The sequence below is a fragment of the Uloborus diversus genome, chromosome 7 (assembly GCF_026930045.1).
Source record: "Uloborus diversus isolate 005 chromosome 7, Udiv.v.3.1, whole genome shotgun sequence".
NCBI lineage: Eukaryota > Metazoa > Arthropoda > Arachnida > Araneae > Uloboridae > Uloborus > Uloborus diversus.
Window position 1 is genome coordinate 33866554 of NC_072737.1, and position 21344 is coordinate 33887897.

At 32.5% G+C, this 21344-nt stretch overlaps 1 protein-coding gene across 1 annotated transcript in view; it reads right to left on the reverse strand.

Annotated features, from left to right (window-relative positions):
• Positions 1 to 11984: 11984 nt before the first annotated feature.
• Positions 11985 to 21344, reverse strand: part of LOC129225972 (GTP-binding protein Di-Ras2-like) — a 115712-nt gene continuing 106352 nt past the window's right edge. The window contains exon 3 of the mRNA XM_054860540.1: positions 11985 to 14067. Within this exon, the coding sequence (XP_054716515.1) occupies positions 13603 to 14067 (465 nt within the window). The 3' untranslated portion in view covers positions 11985 to 13602. The remainder of the gene's footprint in view (positions 14068 to 21344) is intronic.

The following is a 21344-nucleotide window of genomic DNA, read 5'->3' on the forward strand; positions in this document are numbered from 1 at the left end:
ACACCATCAAACCTGCATTTTTGATTTTAGTATCTGAGTTTTCTTACATTCATGAAGGTGGGTCATGTCTGCTTAAGTGTTGGGTCAAGTCTCCCTAGATCTAGAGACACTTCCATATGCAGACTTGAGGAATAAAGTTTTGCTGTACGATTTCTACTTTGACTTATGCTATTATTTTTAGCCGTAACAATGTGCAAAATACCAAACTATTTATTATATTTTTTATTTCGTTCTAACTATCCTACAAAAAAAAAAAAAAAAAAAAAGTTGTCAAGTCTCCCTTGTTTCCGTTAATAGTTATTTGTTTGAATCAGGACTTGATCAAGAATGTCAGCCAGCTTAGGGCGCGCCGGTCATATAGAACCCGCAAAAATGATCCACGTGTTCCGTTGCTTGAAAGGTAAAGGTGACTTTTTCAAAAGTGTTTTCAGTCCCTGATGCCCCCAACTTACGACCCACGACCGATATGACGCCTGATTTGATGACAAACGTGGTCTATTATGCTCAATGTTACGAATCGAAAACTGTGCCCGAAAGTCGTATTCACCGATTTTGGATTTTTTTTTAATTGAAAGGTTACTTGATCGAGCCGGTTGTGTTTCGAGCCGCGGATCTTATGGGGCTGTGAAAAATGATCCATGTGGCACGTTTTTGCTTGAAAGATGACTTGATCTAGTATATTTTTTGCCACTGAAGCTCAACCTAGGGCCTGTAGGTCATATGAGGCCCTCGAAGCTGATTCTTGTGGTATGTTGTTATATTCAATGTCACAAATCGAAAACCATGTATTAATTTTTCTGTTTCCGTCTATGTAGAAAGCAATCGAATCGCCAAGTGACAAACACCTTCGTAACCTTATGCCTCAGAGGCTGATAATGAATACAGCTCTTAAACCCTGGTCGAAAGATAATTTTTTAGCATAAAGTTTTAATAAGATAACTCGACACTTTTGTGAATCGTAGTCTGCATAAGTTATAATTTTCGATTGCGTAAAAAAAACAAATAAATCACTGCAAGACTTAACAAAAGTATTTTATTCAGAAAGACTAAAGTGTACAAGCTGGTAACTTTTTAAGACGAATAAGAGGATCATTCTTATAAAGTTACATTTATTTGTGAGAACAAATTAGCAAATATAATAATTAAGATTCAACAGCGAAATGTAGCATCGTAATAATCGTTAAAAATAAACAAGCACATCTAAAACTATATTTGTTTATCTACATTCTGAATAGCTGTGAAGCTGTGAGACCAAAAGCAAATAATCCCCTTAAGATAACATATTCTTGGAGAATGCTCCTTATAACTATTTTTTTTTTGGTCGTGTTCGAATAGGCTCCCCGATTGACCCGAGTGGTTAATCACATGTCGATTGAGGACGTCAGTGGTTAGTGTCTGTAAAACGTTTTTCGACAGACTAAACATTGACTGTTCGCTCCTGGTTCGTGTCAGGCGAGTCTTATTCGAATGCGACCTTAATGACATTAGTTTATTTTCTCATTATGTTTTCAGCGCTCCAAAACAGATTTATAGTCGTTTTTTATTGGTATTATTTTTTTGGAATAACATTTTGCAAAATCAGTCACTTTTTGGGAGATACTCAAAATATAAAAATGAGTTTCCAGTGTCATTTTTATTTTGAAATTATAGGTACATTGTTTTTGCGAGAAAAACAATGTTTCACAATTAATAACGCATAAGTAATTATTTTATCCGTTTATACTTCAACTGGATATAAAAGCTAAAAGCATCATTTAATGAGAGATAAAGTAACTTCCAAAAAATTTTTCTTTATAGAAATTCAGTTTGAAATTACTTAAACCGAGTTCTTAGGGTCCGATTAAGAAAGATATCAGGAGGCCTTAGAACACTGCTGTAAAACCTTACATGTTTAACATTGGTTCAAGCAATTTTAGCTGTTTGGGACTCCAAAAAGCAAGGACCCCAGGCCACGGCTTAGTTGACGAAGTCTGTAGTCAGGACCTGTACTTGACTGAAGAAATTATTAAACCACATTTGGTGCATCGATTTTTTTTTAATTTTACAGCTGTACCACACGGAATCTTACTGTAATCTTATTTTTTTTCTATATCTTTATACATTTCCTATGCATTGATGTAATTAGTCTTGTTTTAGAATCTGTTTTGGAAGCACATGGAGCAGTTTTGTCAATATTGCAGCAATATAAATATGAGCAGAGTGTTTTTTCTTTTTTTTCATTTTGCATTGCCCTATGAGGAAAAAGTTGTGACCTCGACTACGGTGATGGATATTTGCTCAAATGCAAGTCATAATAGTAGTTCATCACAGGATGGATCAGTAGCTAAAACATTTTTTAACTTTTTCGGAAAGATTTTATAGCAATAAAATTTATAAAATAAAATTATATTAAGTGAGCACTCGTCAATGATGAAAAAAAAATATTCCAGTACGTTACCATGAAGAAATTTTTTTATTGCAGTGGCAAAAGCACCATAAAATTAAGCAAGAAATCTACACATTCAGATATTCTAGACGCTAAAAAAAGTGACTACGTTTGTTTCATTTGTTGGGGAAAAAACGTGTTTTACAGCAACATAATGAAGCTAGATAATTTCCAGAAAAATAAATCGTAAATGCTTTTGTCTCCACATATTACACGAAATTTGACATCATAAATTTAAGACATATTTTAATGTATTTCGTAAGAAAATATATATTTCTGTATCTCCAACAATAGTAATATAGAAAGATATTTCATAAGTTGTTCACTTTAGAATTTTGTATCTTGACAAAAATAAGAACATTAAAAATAACATTTTAAGATGTAGCATTCATGAGTACAGCGGTGTTGAAGAGTAGCACTTTACACTTCATACATAATTGAAAGGTAACATTGAAATACGTCAGGACACATTCTAAATAGCTGCTCTAAACGTAGTCTATAAATGAAAGTTTTTTCCTCAGATATTTAATCTGAGCTAAAAATAATAATCCTAAAAGTACAAGTTGCAAATATTATAAATAATCTGCAGTAATTATTTTTTTAAATTATTTTTTAATTTATTCATTATTATCAATCATGGTCATTCCAGAAATGCGCAGGGAATGATTTACGGGATATCATTCTTGCTAGTTGTCCTCAGAGGTGCATTTTAGCTAGCTGTGAGAAATTTTTTATAAAATGCACATTTTTTCAAACGGTGAAGTATTGCAAATTTATTTATTTATTTTCAAAAGCTACATTCTACATTTTACAGCTACAAAACAATTAAACTTAACGCTTCATGACCCTTACTATCACCAGAAATATTTGCTCTGTTATTTTTGTTTTCTTTTCTTACTAGTTTTTCCGAAAAAATATTTAGTTTAAAACGAATCCGGAGAAATATTTAATGAAGAACATCGAAACTGTGAGGACGAAAATAAAAAGGGTACTTGAATTATTACTAATAATTTGAAAATTTGTTCATTATTTTTTTTTTAATTAACAGCAATTTGAAAAATACAAAGGATAAAAAGTACAAGAAAAAAAAAAGAATTTTTATCATTTTTGTTGGTCTTTATCACTTTTCGCATAATTACAATAAAAGATTTTTTTCTAAAATATCTATCAATACATTGAATCAATTCTCCCCGTTTTAGTTTTGTTCGAAGCTTGACCAAGGGAAAAAAAAGGGGGGGGGGGGAGCATAAAGTACTGGCTTATATTTGTCAAAACTACACAGTAATACACAAGATACATTTTAGTGAGATATTTAAAAAGTTATATAAATGATAGGCATCAGGCACTATTTTTAAGCAGCGTCAATGCCTTTATTTTTACAGTATAAGGCAGAAATAACACAAATCAATTGTGGCAAAGAAAATATGCAGTGATGTTTAAAAATCGTATCATCTTGATTTTAGTTTCAAGTTAAGAGAAATTATTTTGTGTGTTCAATTTCCGCAAAAATTCGCTCTGAGAATATTCGTAATTAAAATATACTATGGGGGGTAGGTACTGCAGTCTCAGACTAATGGATGCTGAAAATGGTAACACAAGCCAATCTAGAAACTTATAGCCTGTTCTTACACTTGGGTAAGTTTTTGAATACATTTTTCTTCGCTTTACAGGGGTTTCTCATTGTTATTCTTTTGAAAGTACATTAATACCACAAACTGTCTGAGGTATATGTTTTACCCCAAGCAAAAAAAAAAAAATGTCTTGCCTCTTTGGCTAATTTTTAAAATTAAAGAAAGGTGAGATATTCAAGCTCGAGAACTGCAAATTGCAGTATTTTTTTTTAAAATTATTTTTAACAGACGACTAACAAAAAAGTGTTACTCTTTATTTTTTAAGTGTGCACATTAAAACAAACCAATCTTGAAACTTATAGATTGTTCTTACACTTAGGTAATGTTTTTGAATAAATTTTTCTTCGCTTTACAGGGGTTTCTCATTGGTATTCTTTTGAAAGTACATTAATACCACAAACTGTCTGAGGTATATTTTCTACCCCAAGCGAAAAAAATAATGTCTTGCCTCTTTGGCTAATTTTTAAAATTAAAGAAAGGTGAGATATTCAAGCTCGAGAACTCAAAATTACAGTATTTTTTTTTTTAAATATTTTATAAAAAACGATTTACAAAAAAGTGTTACTCTTTATTTTTTAAGCGTGCACATTGTTGTGGAAGAATATCACTTACTAAGTTAAATTATAAAAATTAAAATATGTTATACCATTTCAAAATTATTAATATTGGTTTAGGAATACTATTTTTAGAGCAATTATTTGAATAAAAAAATGCATTTTATAATAAGTAAATGTTTCAGACATAAGTTACCTGATTTGCGGAAATTAAAAATTTTTACTTTCCCATTTTCAAAAAGTAAAGTTGAGAAGGAAAAAAATGACACTATTAATGCAGCATTTTCATGTGGTTGTGAATGTATAATATCATTTAAGAAAATAACTTAAGTATATACCTTACTATGTGTATGCTAGTAAATGAAATTTTAAATGCAACTGGAAAATTGTTCATCAGTTTTTTGCGCTTCTAATTCAATTTTTATCTGACAGTTGCGTTACGCCAAAGTTATTTTAACTTTCATGACACATTTCTTTTTTCGTAAATCAGAATCAAGTAAGATTTCCAACGCGTTAGTTTTCTAATATACCATAGATGATAAAATTTTAAACAAAACTACATCTACATTAATGCATGTAAGTATTGCTTTATCAGTATGTAACTGCAACATATACTGTTACATATTATCGTTGATATCTTCATTATGCTATTTACAATATTTCGTTACTCATCTAAGCACATGATCTTACCAATAAATCTAAACTTTCTCTTAAGGCAAATTACCTTAACGTAACATACTTATGTACATAATATTCATTAACATACGATCACAAATATAGTTCTTATAGCAAACTAGCGTTCTGTATTCAGTCTCTGAATAATTTCCATCACAAGTCAAGATATGTTTAGCACGCTCAAAGTGCTTCGAACCCAAAGTAACCTCTTAAGATCTTTTAGTTACATTTTTTGGTTGTGTTCGATGAGCGACCGATAGCTCAAGCCGACGCATCAGCTTAAGTTTAGCCATTTTGGATCGGATTTTTCATTGTTGCACTGCTAGGGTTACCACAGCAAAGTTTCGGATTTCACCAAATTTGTCTAAAATAATATTTTGTTTAATAAACAATTCACGAGCCGCTAATAGTTTCTGACTGTGAACAATCACCAAACGCGATAACTTGCCAGAAAAGGCAACCACTCAAATACGCGATCCGATCCAAAAAGGCGGATCTTAAGCTTATGCGTCGGCTCGTATATATAGGAGCCTTAGAGTCCTTAGCTAAAATAATGACGTCAAATAATGAAAAATCCGATCCAAAATGGCTAAATTTAAGCTGATGCGTCGGCCTATCTATATAACGGCTCTAGCATTAGCTGACTTTACTAGCTGTCACGTCATCAAGCGACCTGCCGTTACCGGTTGAGCTCGTCAAACGTAAGCTTTGAGATCTATATCATGAAGAAAGCTGAAGATTTTCAAAGATATTTATGAGGTGGAAGCTTCTCAAACCTTCATAAATTTTTAGAAGTTTCTAACTATCTAACGGAAACTTCAGAGTTGACATTGAGTAAATCTTCAATAACATGTAGGGTAACGACACCAGTCCACAGACATGCTTTAAGACATTGCCCTTAAATTAACTTATTTTTCTGAGTCTTTTAATGTTTTTAGACTTTTTAAACTATTTTTCTTTTATGCAACTACGTCTCAACTAACGTTTGAATGCTTCTGAATCTTTTGAATTAGTTAATTCTATTTTTATTTGCTCAATTTCGAAAAACGGTCTGACCCCCAGTAATAGACACCGATAAATCTGATGATACCAAGTATCGGACAGGATGAGCAAAGGATGAGTAATAGACAAAATTCTCTTTTTCTCTTCAAAATGTGAAAAAGTTCTTTATTTTTAGAACTAAAGCCTTATTAAATTCAAATGAACATGAAACACCAGCTGATCCCGTGGTGGCTGTTCATAATCGTCCACCACTGCCTTGTAAATATCAACTGGCTCATAAAATTCACTCTAATAACACTAGATGGTTGCACCGTATTTATGGGCCACAGCAACATCAGTTTTACCCTCCTAAAAGACATATTTAAATCCAAACAAATGAGTGTCTGTTACAGGTGACCTTACCCTTAAGGGGATTCCCAAAAAATATCAAGTAGTTATAAGCCTCATGTGGCCTAAACTTTTAACAAATTTCGTTAACAACACATTATGCAAGATAAGTAAGATTTAGTTAGATAATGCTACGTGTGGTCTGCATCTGTCAGTTACTTAATTTGGTGTTATTACTAAAGTAACTAACTAAAGATGGTCAATTTAGTCATTTAGTTCTAATTTGGAGGGAATATTAAGTAAGTAAAATGGTAGAACGCCCCTTTACCCAGATTCTCAGATTTCTGGTAGTGCTACATTGAGAAGTTTTCTCTACTTTTTTGTTTTGAGCATGGATATTATGAACGCAAATTTCAGAGAATGTCTAATGAAATCTGCTCATATTACTGAAGATTTGCATGTTTTTCGTTGATCGGTTTCATTGGTTTTTTCGTCCAAAGTTCTAAGCACACTTTTGTGAATATTATTGCATTGTTAAAGCATTTGAAACAAAATTTTTAGTATTCTGGATCTTAAGAGGTTACCATGAAAGAAAAATTTGCATATTAACATTTTTAAAGCAAATAATCGTTGGCAACACAATAACATTATGTATTATACATATTGACTTGATAAAGGCAGTTTAGTAAAGCATGCACCAGTATTATGTCAAAAGTACTGTGGTTTTTAGATTCAAATAAGAATCGGCGATGGGGTTAAATGATTATGGAATAAGCTAATTACTAATCATGAGCTTAAACAGATTTTTTTAAGCAAAAGAAAAATAATATATATAATAAAGATTAATTTTACAAACCTAACCCAATACTCGTTCCTATATCTTTCAAAAATAATTTCAAAATTCAGAATTCAAAGAAACGGAGTTAAATTAAAAAATACATAAATTATTACAGTGGAAAATTCATAAAATGATTGTTAATTGTAACAAAACTGTAGCAGCGAAGTAGAAATACTATTGTGAATTGTAAAATAGCACAATCTTTTACATTCTATCTTAATGATGATAAAAAAAAAAAAAAAAAAGATGCGAAAGCTTTTTATTGTGTAATATTACAGCTTTCGACTGTGATCGAGTCCATCATAAATTTGAAATACAAGTTTGAGTTTCAAAAACATGTTTTTAGTTTGATAAAATGCCATATTTTATAACTGAACATTTTATGTTATTAAACTGTTATAAAATACGAATGAAAAATTTAATTGATAAAACTAGTTTTTTTAACATCGTTATTATGCAAAACGCCATACATGTTTTTTTCAATAATAAATTTAACTTATGTATGCAAATTAAGTTTTATCATACTTTATTTGTAAACGAAATAAATAAATAAATAATAATAATAATATACAAAACTCAAAAGTAAAAAATACATAGATAGAAAATAAATACAAATTAATAAAACATGTGATATTATTAATAAAACTGCCTTTATCTCATGGCACTTTATTGAAGTAATCGTTGCTAGTGGTTATTAGTTTAACAAATTGAACTATACAGCATTGATGAAAACAAATTATGGAGCAAGAGTTGATGAGTTTCCTCAATAGTATCAGCTTTTTATCTTCACCGTGTTCAGCTACATGTTCGGAAGTATTTGTATACCCGTGTAGTGTTAGTCAGTTCTGAAACGACACCTGGGAACTATCTAACTAACTACACAGGTAGATTGCCAAATACATGAATACCAACAAATTTAGTCAGAAGAAGTGAAACCCAAATTTGGAATAAGAATCAACTTCAGTGTAAACTCATATACTTTTATAGAAAGATAAAGTGTCAGATAGCACAACATGATCAAAGGAGTGCATCAAATAAGATGAAACAAATTGCAATATTAAAAGCAGAATTTCAGTTTCTTTTTGTACTGTCAAATGCGTTAATAGATTGAGCAAGATTTTCAGAAGCTAGTTCAGCAAATATGTAGATTTTTTTTACCGTTGATTCCATCGATTTTTTTCTTTTATCAAATGTAGAACAAATACACAAGGTATAATTTGAGAATGTGTTTGATAATTATATGAACTTGAGTTTTATTTCCATCTTAGCCTACACAAACGTTAGCCCTACAATTTAATCAGTTTCGTCGAGTACTTCATAGCGATATTGGCAGAGGGTTAAATTATTTTTCAGTTTTAATATTTTTCTTCTTTACTATGACAAAACAGATGTTTTCCGCATTTTTATGCAATAACTAGTTAATATCTTCAATAACCTGAACACAGTGGCAAGTTTTATCTTATTTTCTGATACACTTTCAAACAGAAAAAAAGTTCAGAAGAAGGACTGCGCAATAATGAAAAGTATCGTTTACAGTTCTAAATGATCAAAAATTTCATAAAATGCAAATCACTCAGTAGATTTTCAGGTACTCTTTAGTAGTAGTGAAATGGAGTACAGCTGAAACAAATAAATATGTCGCTCTTTTCAGCAAAATCTACGAATTGAAATCTTTCCCCCGTAATATATCACTGATTACTTTACAAAATGTAATAGTTTTGAAATATTTCTGAAAATATGTTTTTATACATTTCTATCATTATTATAAAATAAATACGTGAAACTAATATGCAATTTTTAGACAATGGAGAACGCGTGACTTCATGCCAAAGCATTATCTCTTCTGTAAGTACATTAACATTAAATACTACTCGGGGCTACTGAATTCTATTCAACTCGAAATAGGTGAGGTATAAAAATAAGTTTGACTTTTTTACATAAGAATAAAAGATAGAATTAGATTTTTGAGAGGAAAACAAACTTATTTGACTGAGTGATAATTATGCCCTCCCAAGTAGTGTTCATAAAAACACGCTAAAAAAAAAAAAGTAGAATCTCAATTATCGAAAACTGTATTAACCAGAACCTTGATTATCCGAAACTGTGTGAACCGGAACCTCAATTTTTGAAACTATGTTAACCGGAGCATCGACTATCAGAAACTATATTAACCGGAACCTCAATTATTTGTGGTAAACGGAACCTCTATTTTTTGAAATTGTGTTAACCGAAACCTCTATTTTTTAAAAATTGTGTTAGCCGGAACCTCGATTATCTGAAACTGTGTTAACCGCATCCTCCTTCGATTATCTGAAGCTGTGTTAACCGGAACCTCGATTAACCAACGTCGGTTTTCTTAAATCTTATTTTGTGGTAAACAAAACCGCTTTAACCAGAAGCAGCCATTTCTATGGCAGACGAAGAATTCTCCAAGCATTATTTATTTTGTTTATGTTAAAAAAAAATATATATATATATGCACCGGTAAATTTTAGGAGCATTAAGTAATTTCTGATTTTTAAAATGCTATTAAATTCAAATGCGATTTAATCTGGAAGCAATTCATTGTTTTAATAAGTTTTTCGACAGCGTATTAATACTTCAAATTAAAGAGCAAAAAGACTGTTAATAACTTAATAACGGCTGAATTTGATTATATTACGCCTTATTAAAGTTTTGTATTTTCTGCCTTGTATGATATATATTGAATGCACTTGCTTATAATAATAGAAACATAGTTACAATCATTATATACAGTAATAGTCACTTGATGAATGTACACATGTTTATAAATTTTGATTTACCTAAAGAGGTAAATCCGATCACTTCGGTTAATCGAGGTTTTACTTAATAAATAAGTAGTATTCAGGTAACACAGAAACGTTTTATGAGCGTTTTAAAATGGTTGTCATGACGTTAACAATCATTTTAGAACGTTTATATGACGAAGTGTGCTACTTGGATAGGCTTCACGATTGCGGCGATACATAAATAGTAATCCCCCCCCCCTGTTTAGAGATCTTATTACACCATACTCACTTAATATATCATTTTGTTTCCCATAGAAGGAGTACGCTCCATAACATTTTGTGTGATTTTACATCAGCATTTTTATCTTTTTTATTGGCGGTTAAATATCTCATTGATATAGCAATCAACTCATTTCAGTAAATATAATTTTTTTCTTAAAGCACCTAAAAAACTTTTCATGAATGATTTGAGCAAATATATCGTACATCCACACATATTTACAAATTATGTAGCAATTCATAAAGAAGCTATTAGTTGTAGCTACCGTATTGCAGCTGGAATCTCAAAATATGCATACAAATTAGAGGCGCTAATAACGAAATATTAAGCTGTTCGTAAATGATGTCATACTTTTTAAAAAATAAATTTTACCCCCTCCCCCTGTATCACATTCCATCTTACCCACATCCATTTCCTTTGTCACATATCGAGCTGTTTTTCAAACGCATGTTTTTATGACAAAAAAAAAAAAAAAAAAAGCGCGTTGTCGTAGTTTTTGTTACTGTATCCCTCCCCTGTGTCGCAAACTGTCACAATTTCCGGATCTCCAATCCTCCCTCAAAGTGTGACGTCATTTGTGGATGGTCCCTCACCATATTGCCCAGGAAAGCAAGTGGGAAACAAAATGCATATAAATGAGTTCGGAATATGAGAAACTTAAGTAGTAATAATTTACTAGGGTTGCGAAAATTTTATTTAAATAAATTTCTCTGTGAATTTGTGCGACATGCAATGAAGTAGAGAATAAGTGTTTTATGTTGGCCATCCACATTCGAACCGGCAACCTTGGGATTCTAAAGGTCGAGATCAGTTACATTTTTTGCCCAAGTTCTGTTTTATTCCTCCAGGCATTAAATTATGGTCAATGATCCTAGCACTGAAAAGACATATGAGGCAGTGAGAAGCAAAGGGCTGCAAGTGGCAAAATTAAAAATTTGGAAACAACCAGTACACCTGGTAGGTGAACCTCTCCTCTGTCTTGGGGCAAGAGATGGTACTAGTAGCCCTGGTAGTTGCTGCTATGCAGCATGATTTAGAAAAAAATTTCAATGAAAGCCTACCGAGGAGGTAATCTTTAAACGCGTTTTATTCAAAACTTGAAAATGTCCACTTGCATCACTTTGCTTCTCACTGCCTCATATGAGGTAGTGAGAAGCAAAGTGATGCAAGTGCCAAAATCTAAAATTTGGAAAGAACCAGTACAAAAGGTAGATGAACCACCCATCTGTTTTGAGGCAAGAGACAGTACTAGTAGCCCTGGTAGGTGCTGCTATACAGTGTGATTTAGAAAATGAAACCCTACCAATGACCAGAATTTTAAACGCGTTTTACTCAAAACTTAAAAATGACCACTTACATCCCTTTGCTTCTCACTGTCTCTTATAATATGTTCATACTTGAAAAAATTGAAGGTTTATTCGTTGCATAAAAATGGCTACGAAATTAGACATTAAGCACCAAACTAGTATTAGAAAACATGTGATACTCACAAAACGACAGAGTTCATTAAAAAGAATAAACAAAATAACTGTGTAAATATATATAACAGTCTAAAATCACGTCATATATGTATTAATAAAGATCACTACGCTTGAGAGTCTGTCTAATGCATAAAGCTGTGTACGTCCCTTCGTGGCATCATTTTCTCGTTAGACATCATTAGAAATCCATATTAGACAAATTGTATGTACATGCAGTCTATTATCACGCTTGCTACGGCTAGCAATAGAGAGAATCTTATGTAGCTGAAAATTTTTCATTTATACAACAATTCTATTACGATAAAAGTGTGCTAGTTTTAAAAATAATGAATAATGTATTTTACAAAAATTGAAGAAATGACTAATACCCTTCTCACTGACCTGGTTAGGTCATTATTTTCTTGCAGTAATGAAGGAAAATTTTCATAAAAATAAAAATAATCGCTCCTTTCTTTTCATGGCTCCTTGGATTGATCGGAAATGGCAATCGAACGTGTTTTCTTTTAAGTTCGTTGCCCTGGATCAATTTAAGAAAAAGAATTCTGCCAATAATTAGCCCGCAATAGTCTATTATTTGTAGAATTAGAACAAAGACAGATCGAATTAAGCTTCCACTTATTCGAAGTTGCCCAAAAGTATTATTTTGAGGAAGAAGAAAAAAAAAGCCTTCGTAATATATTGTATATATATCAACATCACTCAATTATTTTCAGATTATTATATCGCATTGCGTTTTTAAATTTGATATTTTAAAGCGAGGGAGGAACAACGTTTTATCTAAATCAAAATAAAAATAGCATAAATCGAACTATTTTCTAATATGAAGGGAAAAAAATAATTATAGAAATAACAAAAAATTTCTGGGCTATTGAACAGATTGCTAGATGATAAGAAATAATAGGCTGTTTTCTTACATTCCAATGTAGATGCATGTTTTATTCAATTATCGACTGAAGGTAAAATTAAAATAGAGGACTTTTTGTTTCCTGATATGGAAATAAAAACCAGTTTGTGAAATTCTAATTGAAAATCAAAGTTTTGGTTCAAAAATTTCAGAAACAGTCGTAAATCGTGAAAATAATTTTTCAGTTTACTCTAAAATTTTAATACAGCATGAAAACAAAATACAAGAAAACATTTTTACAAGTTAGGATTTTGTACTCTCTGTTCTGTATGCTTTACGACCCACGAGCAAGCGGGGCTGGGAGATTTAAATCTGGAGAAAATCAAACTTTTGAACTATATTAGATCTTATTTTCAAATGGTTTTCTGAAAGTCACATATTTTTTGGTGGAAAAAATTCTACAGAAAATTTGATTTTGTTAGATTTAAGCTTTAAGTCGCAACTTGACTAACATTGTGACCGATTAAAAAAAATATTATGTACCAATAATCTTTATAGAATCTGGTTCAAGCAATTAATGACTCAATGTAGGTTAACCAGCGAATCAATGTAGTTTGAGCAGCGATTCAGGAGAGTAAGACTATACATAAGCTTCGTGAACGTATCAATTAAAGGAGGAATAAGAACGAGGCTTTATTTTTCAGCTCGCGAAATAATGAATTTTGGGCATGAGTAGAGCTTCGATCTGTCGTTTGTGCGAGTAAAAGCGAGACGCGTCAACAGGTGTGCGGCCATTCACATGATGGAACACTTCCCCTTGAGCTTTTCTTTCCTCAGCTGCGACCGCTTCTTGCTAGTGTCCATGTTGAGGCTGACGTTGCGCCTCTTCTCCATGTTCAACAGTTCCTGAAAGAGCTCTTTGACGTTGCAGTTGGTTTTGGCAGAGGTCTCCATGAATCCACAGTTCCACTTCTTGGCCTGTTCCTGGCCGGTGGTCGTCTGCACCTCCCTGGCGTCGGTCTCGTCGCACTTGTTGCCCACCAGCATGATGGGGATACCCTCCATGTCCCCGCTCTTCACTTCCCGAATGACTTCGAAAATGGGGCGGAGCTCCTCCAGCGACTGCGAAGAGGTGACGGCGTAAACCAGGATGAAGGCGTGGCCTTTCGAAATGTTGAGTCTCTGCATGGCAGGGAACTGGTGGCTACCCGTTGTGTCGGTAATCTGCAACGTGCATATGTTCTTGTTGCAGCTGATTACCTGAAAAAGACAAAGCAATCAAATATAGAACACTGCAATCTAAAGATTTTTGTGTAACCTTACTCCGTAAAATCGGTGGCAGCTTAGCTGCCTCCACTACTATGGAACAATTTAACTGATATAATTGGTGTAAATTTACACATCGCTTGTGGAGGGTTACACCATGGTAATGTAACTATAGCGTAACGTCTCACACATTTCTATGTTACGGTTACACCAGAATTTTCTGTATGCTTACAGAGAAATTGCTTGAAAGGTTACACATTAGCAAAAATTCAGCTTTCATCTGACTTTCTTGAACGATTTATCAAGTACATGCTTTTTAGCAACAATATACACCAATTATTTTAATATACAATATTTATTTATTTTAACACAGAAACAAGATATTTTCATTGCACTAAGAGAGGAAATGACCTGAGTCAGGTCCGAACTCAGAATGCGAATCGCACAAACTCGCACAGCAAGAGCATTTACCGCTCGGCTACATAGGTCGGCTTACGTTCTGCTAATAAGAACTTACCTGCTCTGCGCCGATTCTGATCTTTACGCCCGCGCTTTGAATTCAACTGAAACCACCAGTGCAAGGTTCCTCCAACAATTTGAGTTTCTTAAACAATGATGCTACGCACTTCAGAACTCATGTAAAGTTACACCCCTTTATATTGGTTATCTTAACACATTTTGTTTTTACAGTGTAGGATCAATTGGAGTAAATGGAAACATTACGTAAATAGTGTTTCGACTTTAGCCCAATATTGACCCACCCATCCAGATTGACTGACCCCTAAATGAGGACTAAGTTCAGTCTTAGATCCTGGACTGCAGCTTTGCAACAATTGGGCAGGCAAATAAAGTGTTGGGTATTTTCTTGCAAGTCAACATTAGCTTTGTCCATATTTGCTAAAATGCTTTGGGAAATGTTTTGGTAAACAAGTAGGGTGCCAAGCTGTTACTATAAACACATAAAAAATTATTGGGAGTTCCCGATTCATTCCAAAAACGTGACTGACTTATATTGGGAAGATTTCTGACTTCCTCAGAAAGATCCCAGGTTAATTTCAGGAAGGTTACAGACTTTTCGCGGGAAATTTTCCTGCTTTTTACCAGATATGTGCCAGGCAGAATTTAGGCACATTAGCTGCTAATATTTTTCAGGAATGTTTTACTGAGTTCTTTTTTACGGAGTATATACTCACTTTGTACAGATTGTGCAAATTATATTAAAAAGTAGTTTCGATTATATATATATATATATATATATATATATATATATATATATATATATATATATATATATATATATATATATATATATATATATATATATATAATCTTTTCAGCACAATTTACAAATATATGAAAGTCATTTGTTATTTTCCTCAATTCTGAGTGAAAGTGTTTATTTTTATCACTTTTTTAAGTATTTTTCCTTTGAATATGTTTTAAGAATGTTCCATCACACGCGAAGAAATATAAAATGATCCTTAAGAAAAACTAAAATGTAATGTAACATAATAAATTTTTCGTCTCTTGGTTAAAAGGGATTTTTACGTAGCAATCATTAAAGAAGCCTCAGTAAATGTCATGTTTTATTCGCATATAAAAAGCTGTTTCCTCTGGGTTAGTTTGGGATTTTATTATTACTTAAAAATACGGTTTTACATTCTTTATAGAGAATTTTGAGATTGTGGCTATAATAAAAGTGGCTTATTAAAACATGATTAATTGGAAAAACGAGTAGCTATGGACAGTCAACCAGTAATAAGCACGTTTTCCTTGCATTATCAATATCAAGTTTTTAATTAATATTCTGGAGAAAAAAAAATTACCGGATTCTAAAAATCGATTATGTTATAAATCTTGTAAGAATAGCCCAAACCCTTCTTTTTCAAGCTTTAGTTTTTATTTGTAGAGCAATTTTTTATGTTAATTTTCAATCGCCAATAGTGAAGGTTTCTGTGCATTTTAAGTTTTTGAAGTGCGTTTCTTCTCCCCCCCCCTTTTTTTTTAAAGGAACTATCTTTGCCGTTTTTTGAAAATCAGATTGCTGTTTAACTGGTACATACTCGTTTCTTAGCATTTTCTCTGTCATATAAATGTATTTTCGGTACTAAAATACTTAAGAACCTTCTAAGCTAATAACTAGTCATTTAAAAATACGTGCCTTGATTATGGGCACAAATGATCGTAATTTTTTTAAATCAATGATGTCTGTTCAAAAAATGACAACGATGATGAAAAAGACACCCCTGTTTTGTCAAACACATATTCTTGCACTTGCTTTATAAAATTCATTAAAATGTTTAAATTGACCACTTTAGAAACCTGCAAACACTCACTGACCAATGAGTTAGAAACGCGAGATCAGTATTTTATTGGACCTCCTTTTAAACGGATAACTGCTCTGATTCGTTTCGGCATCAAGTTTACAAGCTTCTGGAGGACATTTATATCCAAAGAATAACATCCCTTGCGTATGCAACTTTTTTGTTCTTGTAAATTAGATAGAAGAGGAGAGTGCTGTCGGATGGGTCTTTCCACCATATCCCACACATTTTCTATGGGGTTAAGATGATCCGGGATATGCAGTGGCCAGAGAAGGTATTGGACGTCAGATTGATGTTTAGCGAACCAATTTTCAACACTTCTGGCACTTATTTGGCTGCATTATTGTCCATGAAGTATCCGTCGCCATCAGGATAAAAAAGCAACATTGCAAGGTGCATTTGATCTCCCAGTATATCTAGGTATCGCATGGCTGTTTGTTTACCCTCGAGGAACACTAGGGCGCCACCACCCTAGCAAAACATGCTCCATATCATGATACTCTCTCCAGACCCTTGCACAATGCGAGTAAGTCAAAAATCTTCTCTCAAAGGTTTCTAATATATTCGCCAGTGAGTGTATAACCACTGCTCCTGCTCTCTGATGCTAGGAAGTTTCCAGCGCATTATCATATCCATTGTAAGACGTTTCTTTTAAAGGTTTCTGATTCATTATTGACCAGTAAATGTATAACCACTGGTCCTGCTCTCAAATGCTAGGCAGTTTACTACCCATTATCTTTTTCATTGTTCAATGGTTTTTCAAAGTTTCTCGTTGTTGCTTACCCTTGCATTTGTGCCCGCCCAACACAGAAACATATTACACATAATGCAAAATGATTTAACAAATAAATGCATTGTGACATCAATAATTGTGAATTATTATGATAAGCTGATGAGCAAAAGAAAATAGTTTCTTTGAATTCCTATAATACAGATCCTTCTTTTATCGTAATATAATTAAACTAATCATTACTACAAAGGTGTTTAAAAGAAACTTTCCTGAAGTATACTTTCCAAAGCAGAAAACTTTTCTTTTATTTTGAAAAACAAAGTTTTCTTCTTTGGCTTGAAATCCATTGTAATCTTATAAAAAAAAAAACAAAATCTCAATAAAATAACTCTAAGAAATTTTGAATTTCGTTTGCAACACGCAATTCAATCCTCCCAAAAAATCATTTAGAAGATACTTAATTAAGAGAAGTACAAAAGAGTTGCTTCAATTGATTATCTTTCGTACCTATCTGCCCAATACATACATTTTGAATAGTTTTCCTTTATTTATTCATAAAATGTTTAGAATTTTTTTTCACCGCTCCTTAATTAATATAATTAACTCCTAGCGAGTTGCAAAGAGCTTAGAAATTTAATGCTTTGACTAAAACTCCTTCCAACTTTTAAAGAGGAAATTCTAACACTTATCCGTTGGTGAGTTCCATCTCATTAAAAATGACAATGATGACACTTCAAAAGAACTGACTGATTAATTTAATTATTATTATTATAATTTTTTCATCCGGTATTTTTTGTTTGAAGTTTCAATTAAAAAAAATGCTTTGACACGTTTTCAGATAACTGAAATAGCAATTTATAAGAAATAATGTACTCTAACTTCAGGTAACCATTATTCAATTTGAGTTATTTTATTAGCTTCACTTTCGGATCGCTTCAAGTATTTTTTTGGAAAATAGTCTAAGTTTTTCAACGAAATTATTTTACAAGAAAATGAGTTTTAAGCAATAAAAAAAACATCATATATAAGATTTCCGCATTTTTCAACTGTTTTCGATGGAGAAATACATTTTTTTTAAAAAAATTAAATCTTACTTCCGAAGACAGCAAAAAAAAAAAAAAAAAAAAAAAAAAAAAAAAAATTGGCAAATGCTGTTCGTCAAAAGAAATAACTAGACATTGTTGAGACACGAAGAGCAGAAGAATTTAAGTCAAATAGCTTTTTTTTTTTTTTTGCTTGAACAGTGTCTTGATCAAAACTTTTTTTTCCTTTCCAGCAATGTCGCTGTGTTGTTTCCCTAACTGGGATATTTCAGTGTAAGAAACAATTTGATTTTATTCGCCAACAATTTTAACCTTAATCGTTTTAAAGCAGCGATACGCAAATAATCAATAGTCCGAGCATTATACTTTAGTTGGCCAACGAGAGATTTTGAATTTAGACAAATTGATGGGGCCGATGTTAAACGGATCTTTCGTACTACTGAGTACATAACTTTGTACATGAATAACTGGAGCGTCGGGAGGGGGGGGCATAGAATTGTTTTGATTCGACAATCTGCGGTAGATAAAGCAGAAATTTAGTGAATCGGCCACAGAGTGACTGAATGGAAAAAAAAAATGCGATTATCACTGCCCGATCGCAAAATCAAGAACAAATTTAAATTTGTGCATGAAATAATTGGCAAAATCTTCTTCCCCAAAATCAAGATGCAAACCTCATCCACTAATTAATGAAAAATTATTACATATTTAAATTAATGTGCTTAGGATAAACATTGACCTTTAATGCATCGTTTAGCACAGCGTTTCTTAAATTCTTTGATAAGTAGAACCCTTTTAATATCCACTTTTTTTCGTGGAACCCTTGGTTTATTTTCAACATTTTGAAACTGGTTTACTTATAGCAAAAATGAAAGTTATATCTGCTAATATTTATTGTCCTCAAACAGTAACTTCAAAACTTTACACAGTTTTGTACAATAACTTAAACGAAATTGTTTAAGTTTTTAATTTTAACGATATGAATGATATTTTTTAAAAAATATACCTTTTATTTAATATTAGACTATATGGCTAAAAGTTGAATGCTCATATCCAATTCAGCGGGCAGTCGGTTACAGGGGCGGATACAGAAAAATATTTTGGAGGGGGCCCGGGAAATTGAATACCCCCCCCCCCCCACCATTTGATGTTTCATAACATAGTTTTTATGACTTTGTTTTTAAAATTTTTTTTTACCGATTCCTTAGGTGAATGAATTTACTTCTAAGTACATGAATATTATGCTGCACTAATATACGTTGAATGCAGATGGAAAACATCTTTAACGTTTCAAACCAATTAAATACAAAACCCAATGGACAGTATTCACCTGACGTCACTGCGGGTCTAAAACATCACTGCAGTGCATTGTGGGAACTTTAGCAGACGAAAATCCAGTACTACAGCGTATAATAACACTTGCTTTTGTGCGGCTTATAAACTCTTCTCGCTGTTTGAAAATGAGAGGTTTTTCCAGTTTTTAGCGAAGAAACGTTGTAAAAGAATGATGAACGGATTCATTTAATACGAAATACTCTTTCTTATTGTATTTTCATGGGTTTAAGCCTCCTTGGTTCCTCATCAGAAACATGGTGAAAACTCGAATTCACATTTTACTTTTCCCTTTTCTCGGCATTTTTCACGCAGTTATAAGTTTGTAGAAGCCCTAAGCATGTTAATTATGCGCATGAAGTCCAATAATCCTTAAATAAAACGATTTTTTTTAGCACTGCTGACTCTACGTAGTTGGTCAAAATACCTGCAGACGGACAGCTGATGGGGCCATTGCCAAACCGTGAATAAGGTCCTAATGAGCGGGGTTTTAATTACGAATATTGTCCATGGCCCCTCTAAATACGCTTACGGGCTTTGACATGTTTTGACTTTTCTGTGTTAAACCGATGCAGCTCATGCATCCACCAATCAAAGTCAACGTTTCAATGCAGCTCATGCATCCACCAATCATAATCAATGTTTCTAAGTTTGTTTATATTTTTGATTGGACGTCGCCCATTTTGACCGCAAGAGACGCCTCTGGGGAACCACTACATCCACCAATCAATGGCAAAGTAATGGAATTAGGGGTGCCCTGTAGCGCCCTCTTTGTTGCCATGGATTTCAGTGATTGCCACAGCCTATAAGAATTAAGTGGTGCCATGCATTGTCATAATGTTTATAAAACGAGGGCAAGGCTATTAAATAAACCTATACCTGATTTGTGTTTTTATAAATTAATTTATATTTGAACTATAAAATATTATTTGATTAAGAAAATCATAACTTCATAGCATATAAGTTTTATTGAAGAATTCAGAAACTATTTATGTGGTAATTTCAAAGCAGTTGCTGATTTGTTTTTAAGCTATGATACAGTTGAGATAACATATTGATACTACATGCCGTTTCCATTAATAATCATGGTTTTTTCAAGAAACTACCATATGATTTATTTTGCATTTTTGATAAGCTGAAAAAGAAATTCATTATTTCGCAAATAGGTTCTTGGATCAAAATGACTCTTTTAGGTGCACCTACACATTTTTCGAAAAAAGGTTAATTATTGATTTCGTCAAAGAATTAGTGAACGAATCGCAACAATACGTTCCCTTGAATTCGAAACCAGTGAGTTAAATGTATTCTGCCACTCTAGGCCTCTGACTCCAGTGTTACTTCTTTAGTAAACAAAATTGCTTTTATTCAAACTATGCTGCGTGTTTTGTGTTCTTTTTAATTAACTACATACATGTATATAAAAAAATGCAAAAGAGAAGTCAATTTAGTTAAATTAATTCACCGTTGGGGGGGGGAGGGGGAGGGGGGGCTGGACCCCCCTAAAATCCGCTATTGGTCGGTTATGGTATTTATTTTTTACATATGTTGCTTCATTACATATGTTGCTCTGAAGCGAGGATATGTAATGAAGTTGTAAATGTGTCAACATCAATCTTCCGAACAGTAAATAAAATTTTCATCGTTTAAATTGCATTAAAATTTTATTAGCAGCACTATTTAAAAGTTATTCTGCAAGAATAAATCATATGTCGCTAATTGAAAAAGCATTGGGTGATTGGTTGATATTTCCCTATAAAAAAATTTGATTTAAGGATCCCTAACCTTTTTTTACCAGTGTTTTTTTTAATGAGTAATTTGAATTAACCGAAAGAATGAAAGTTT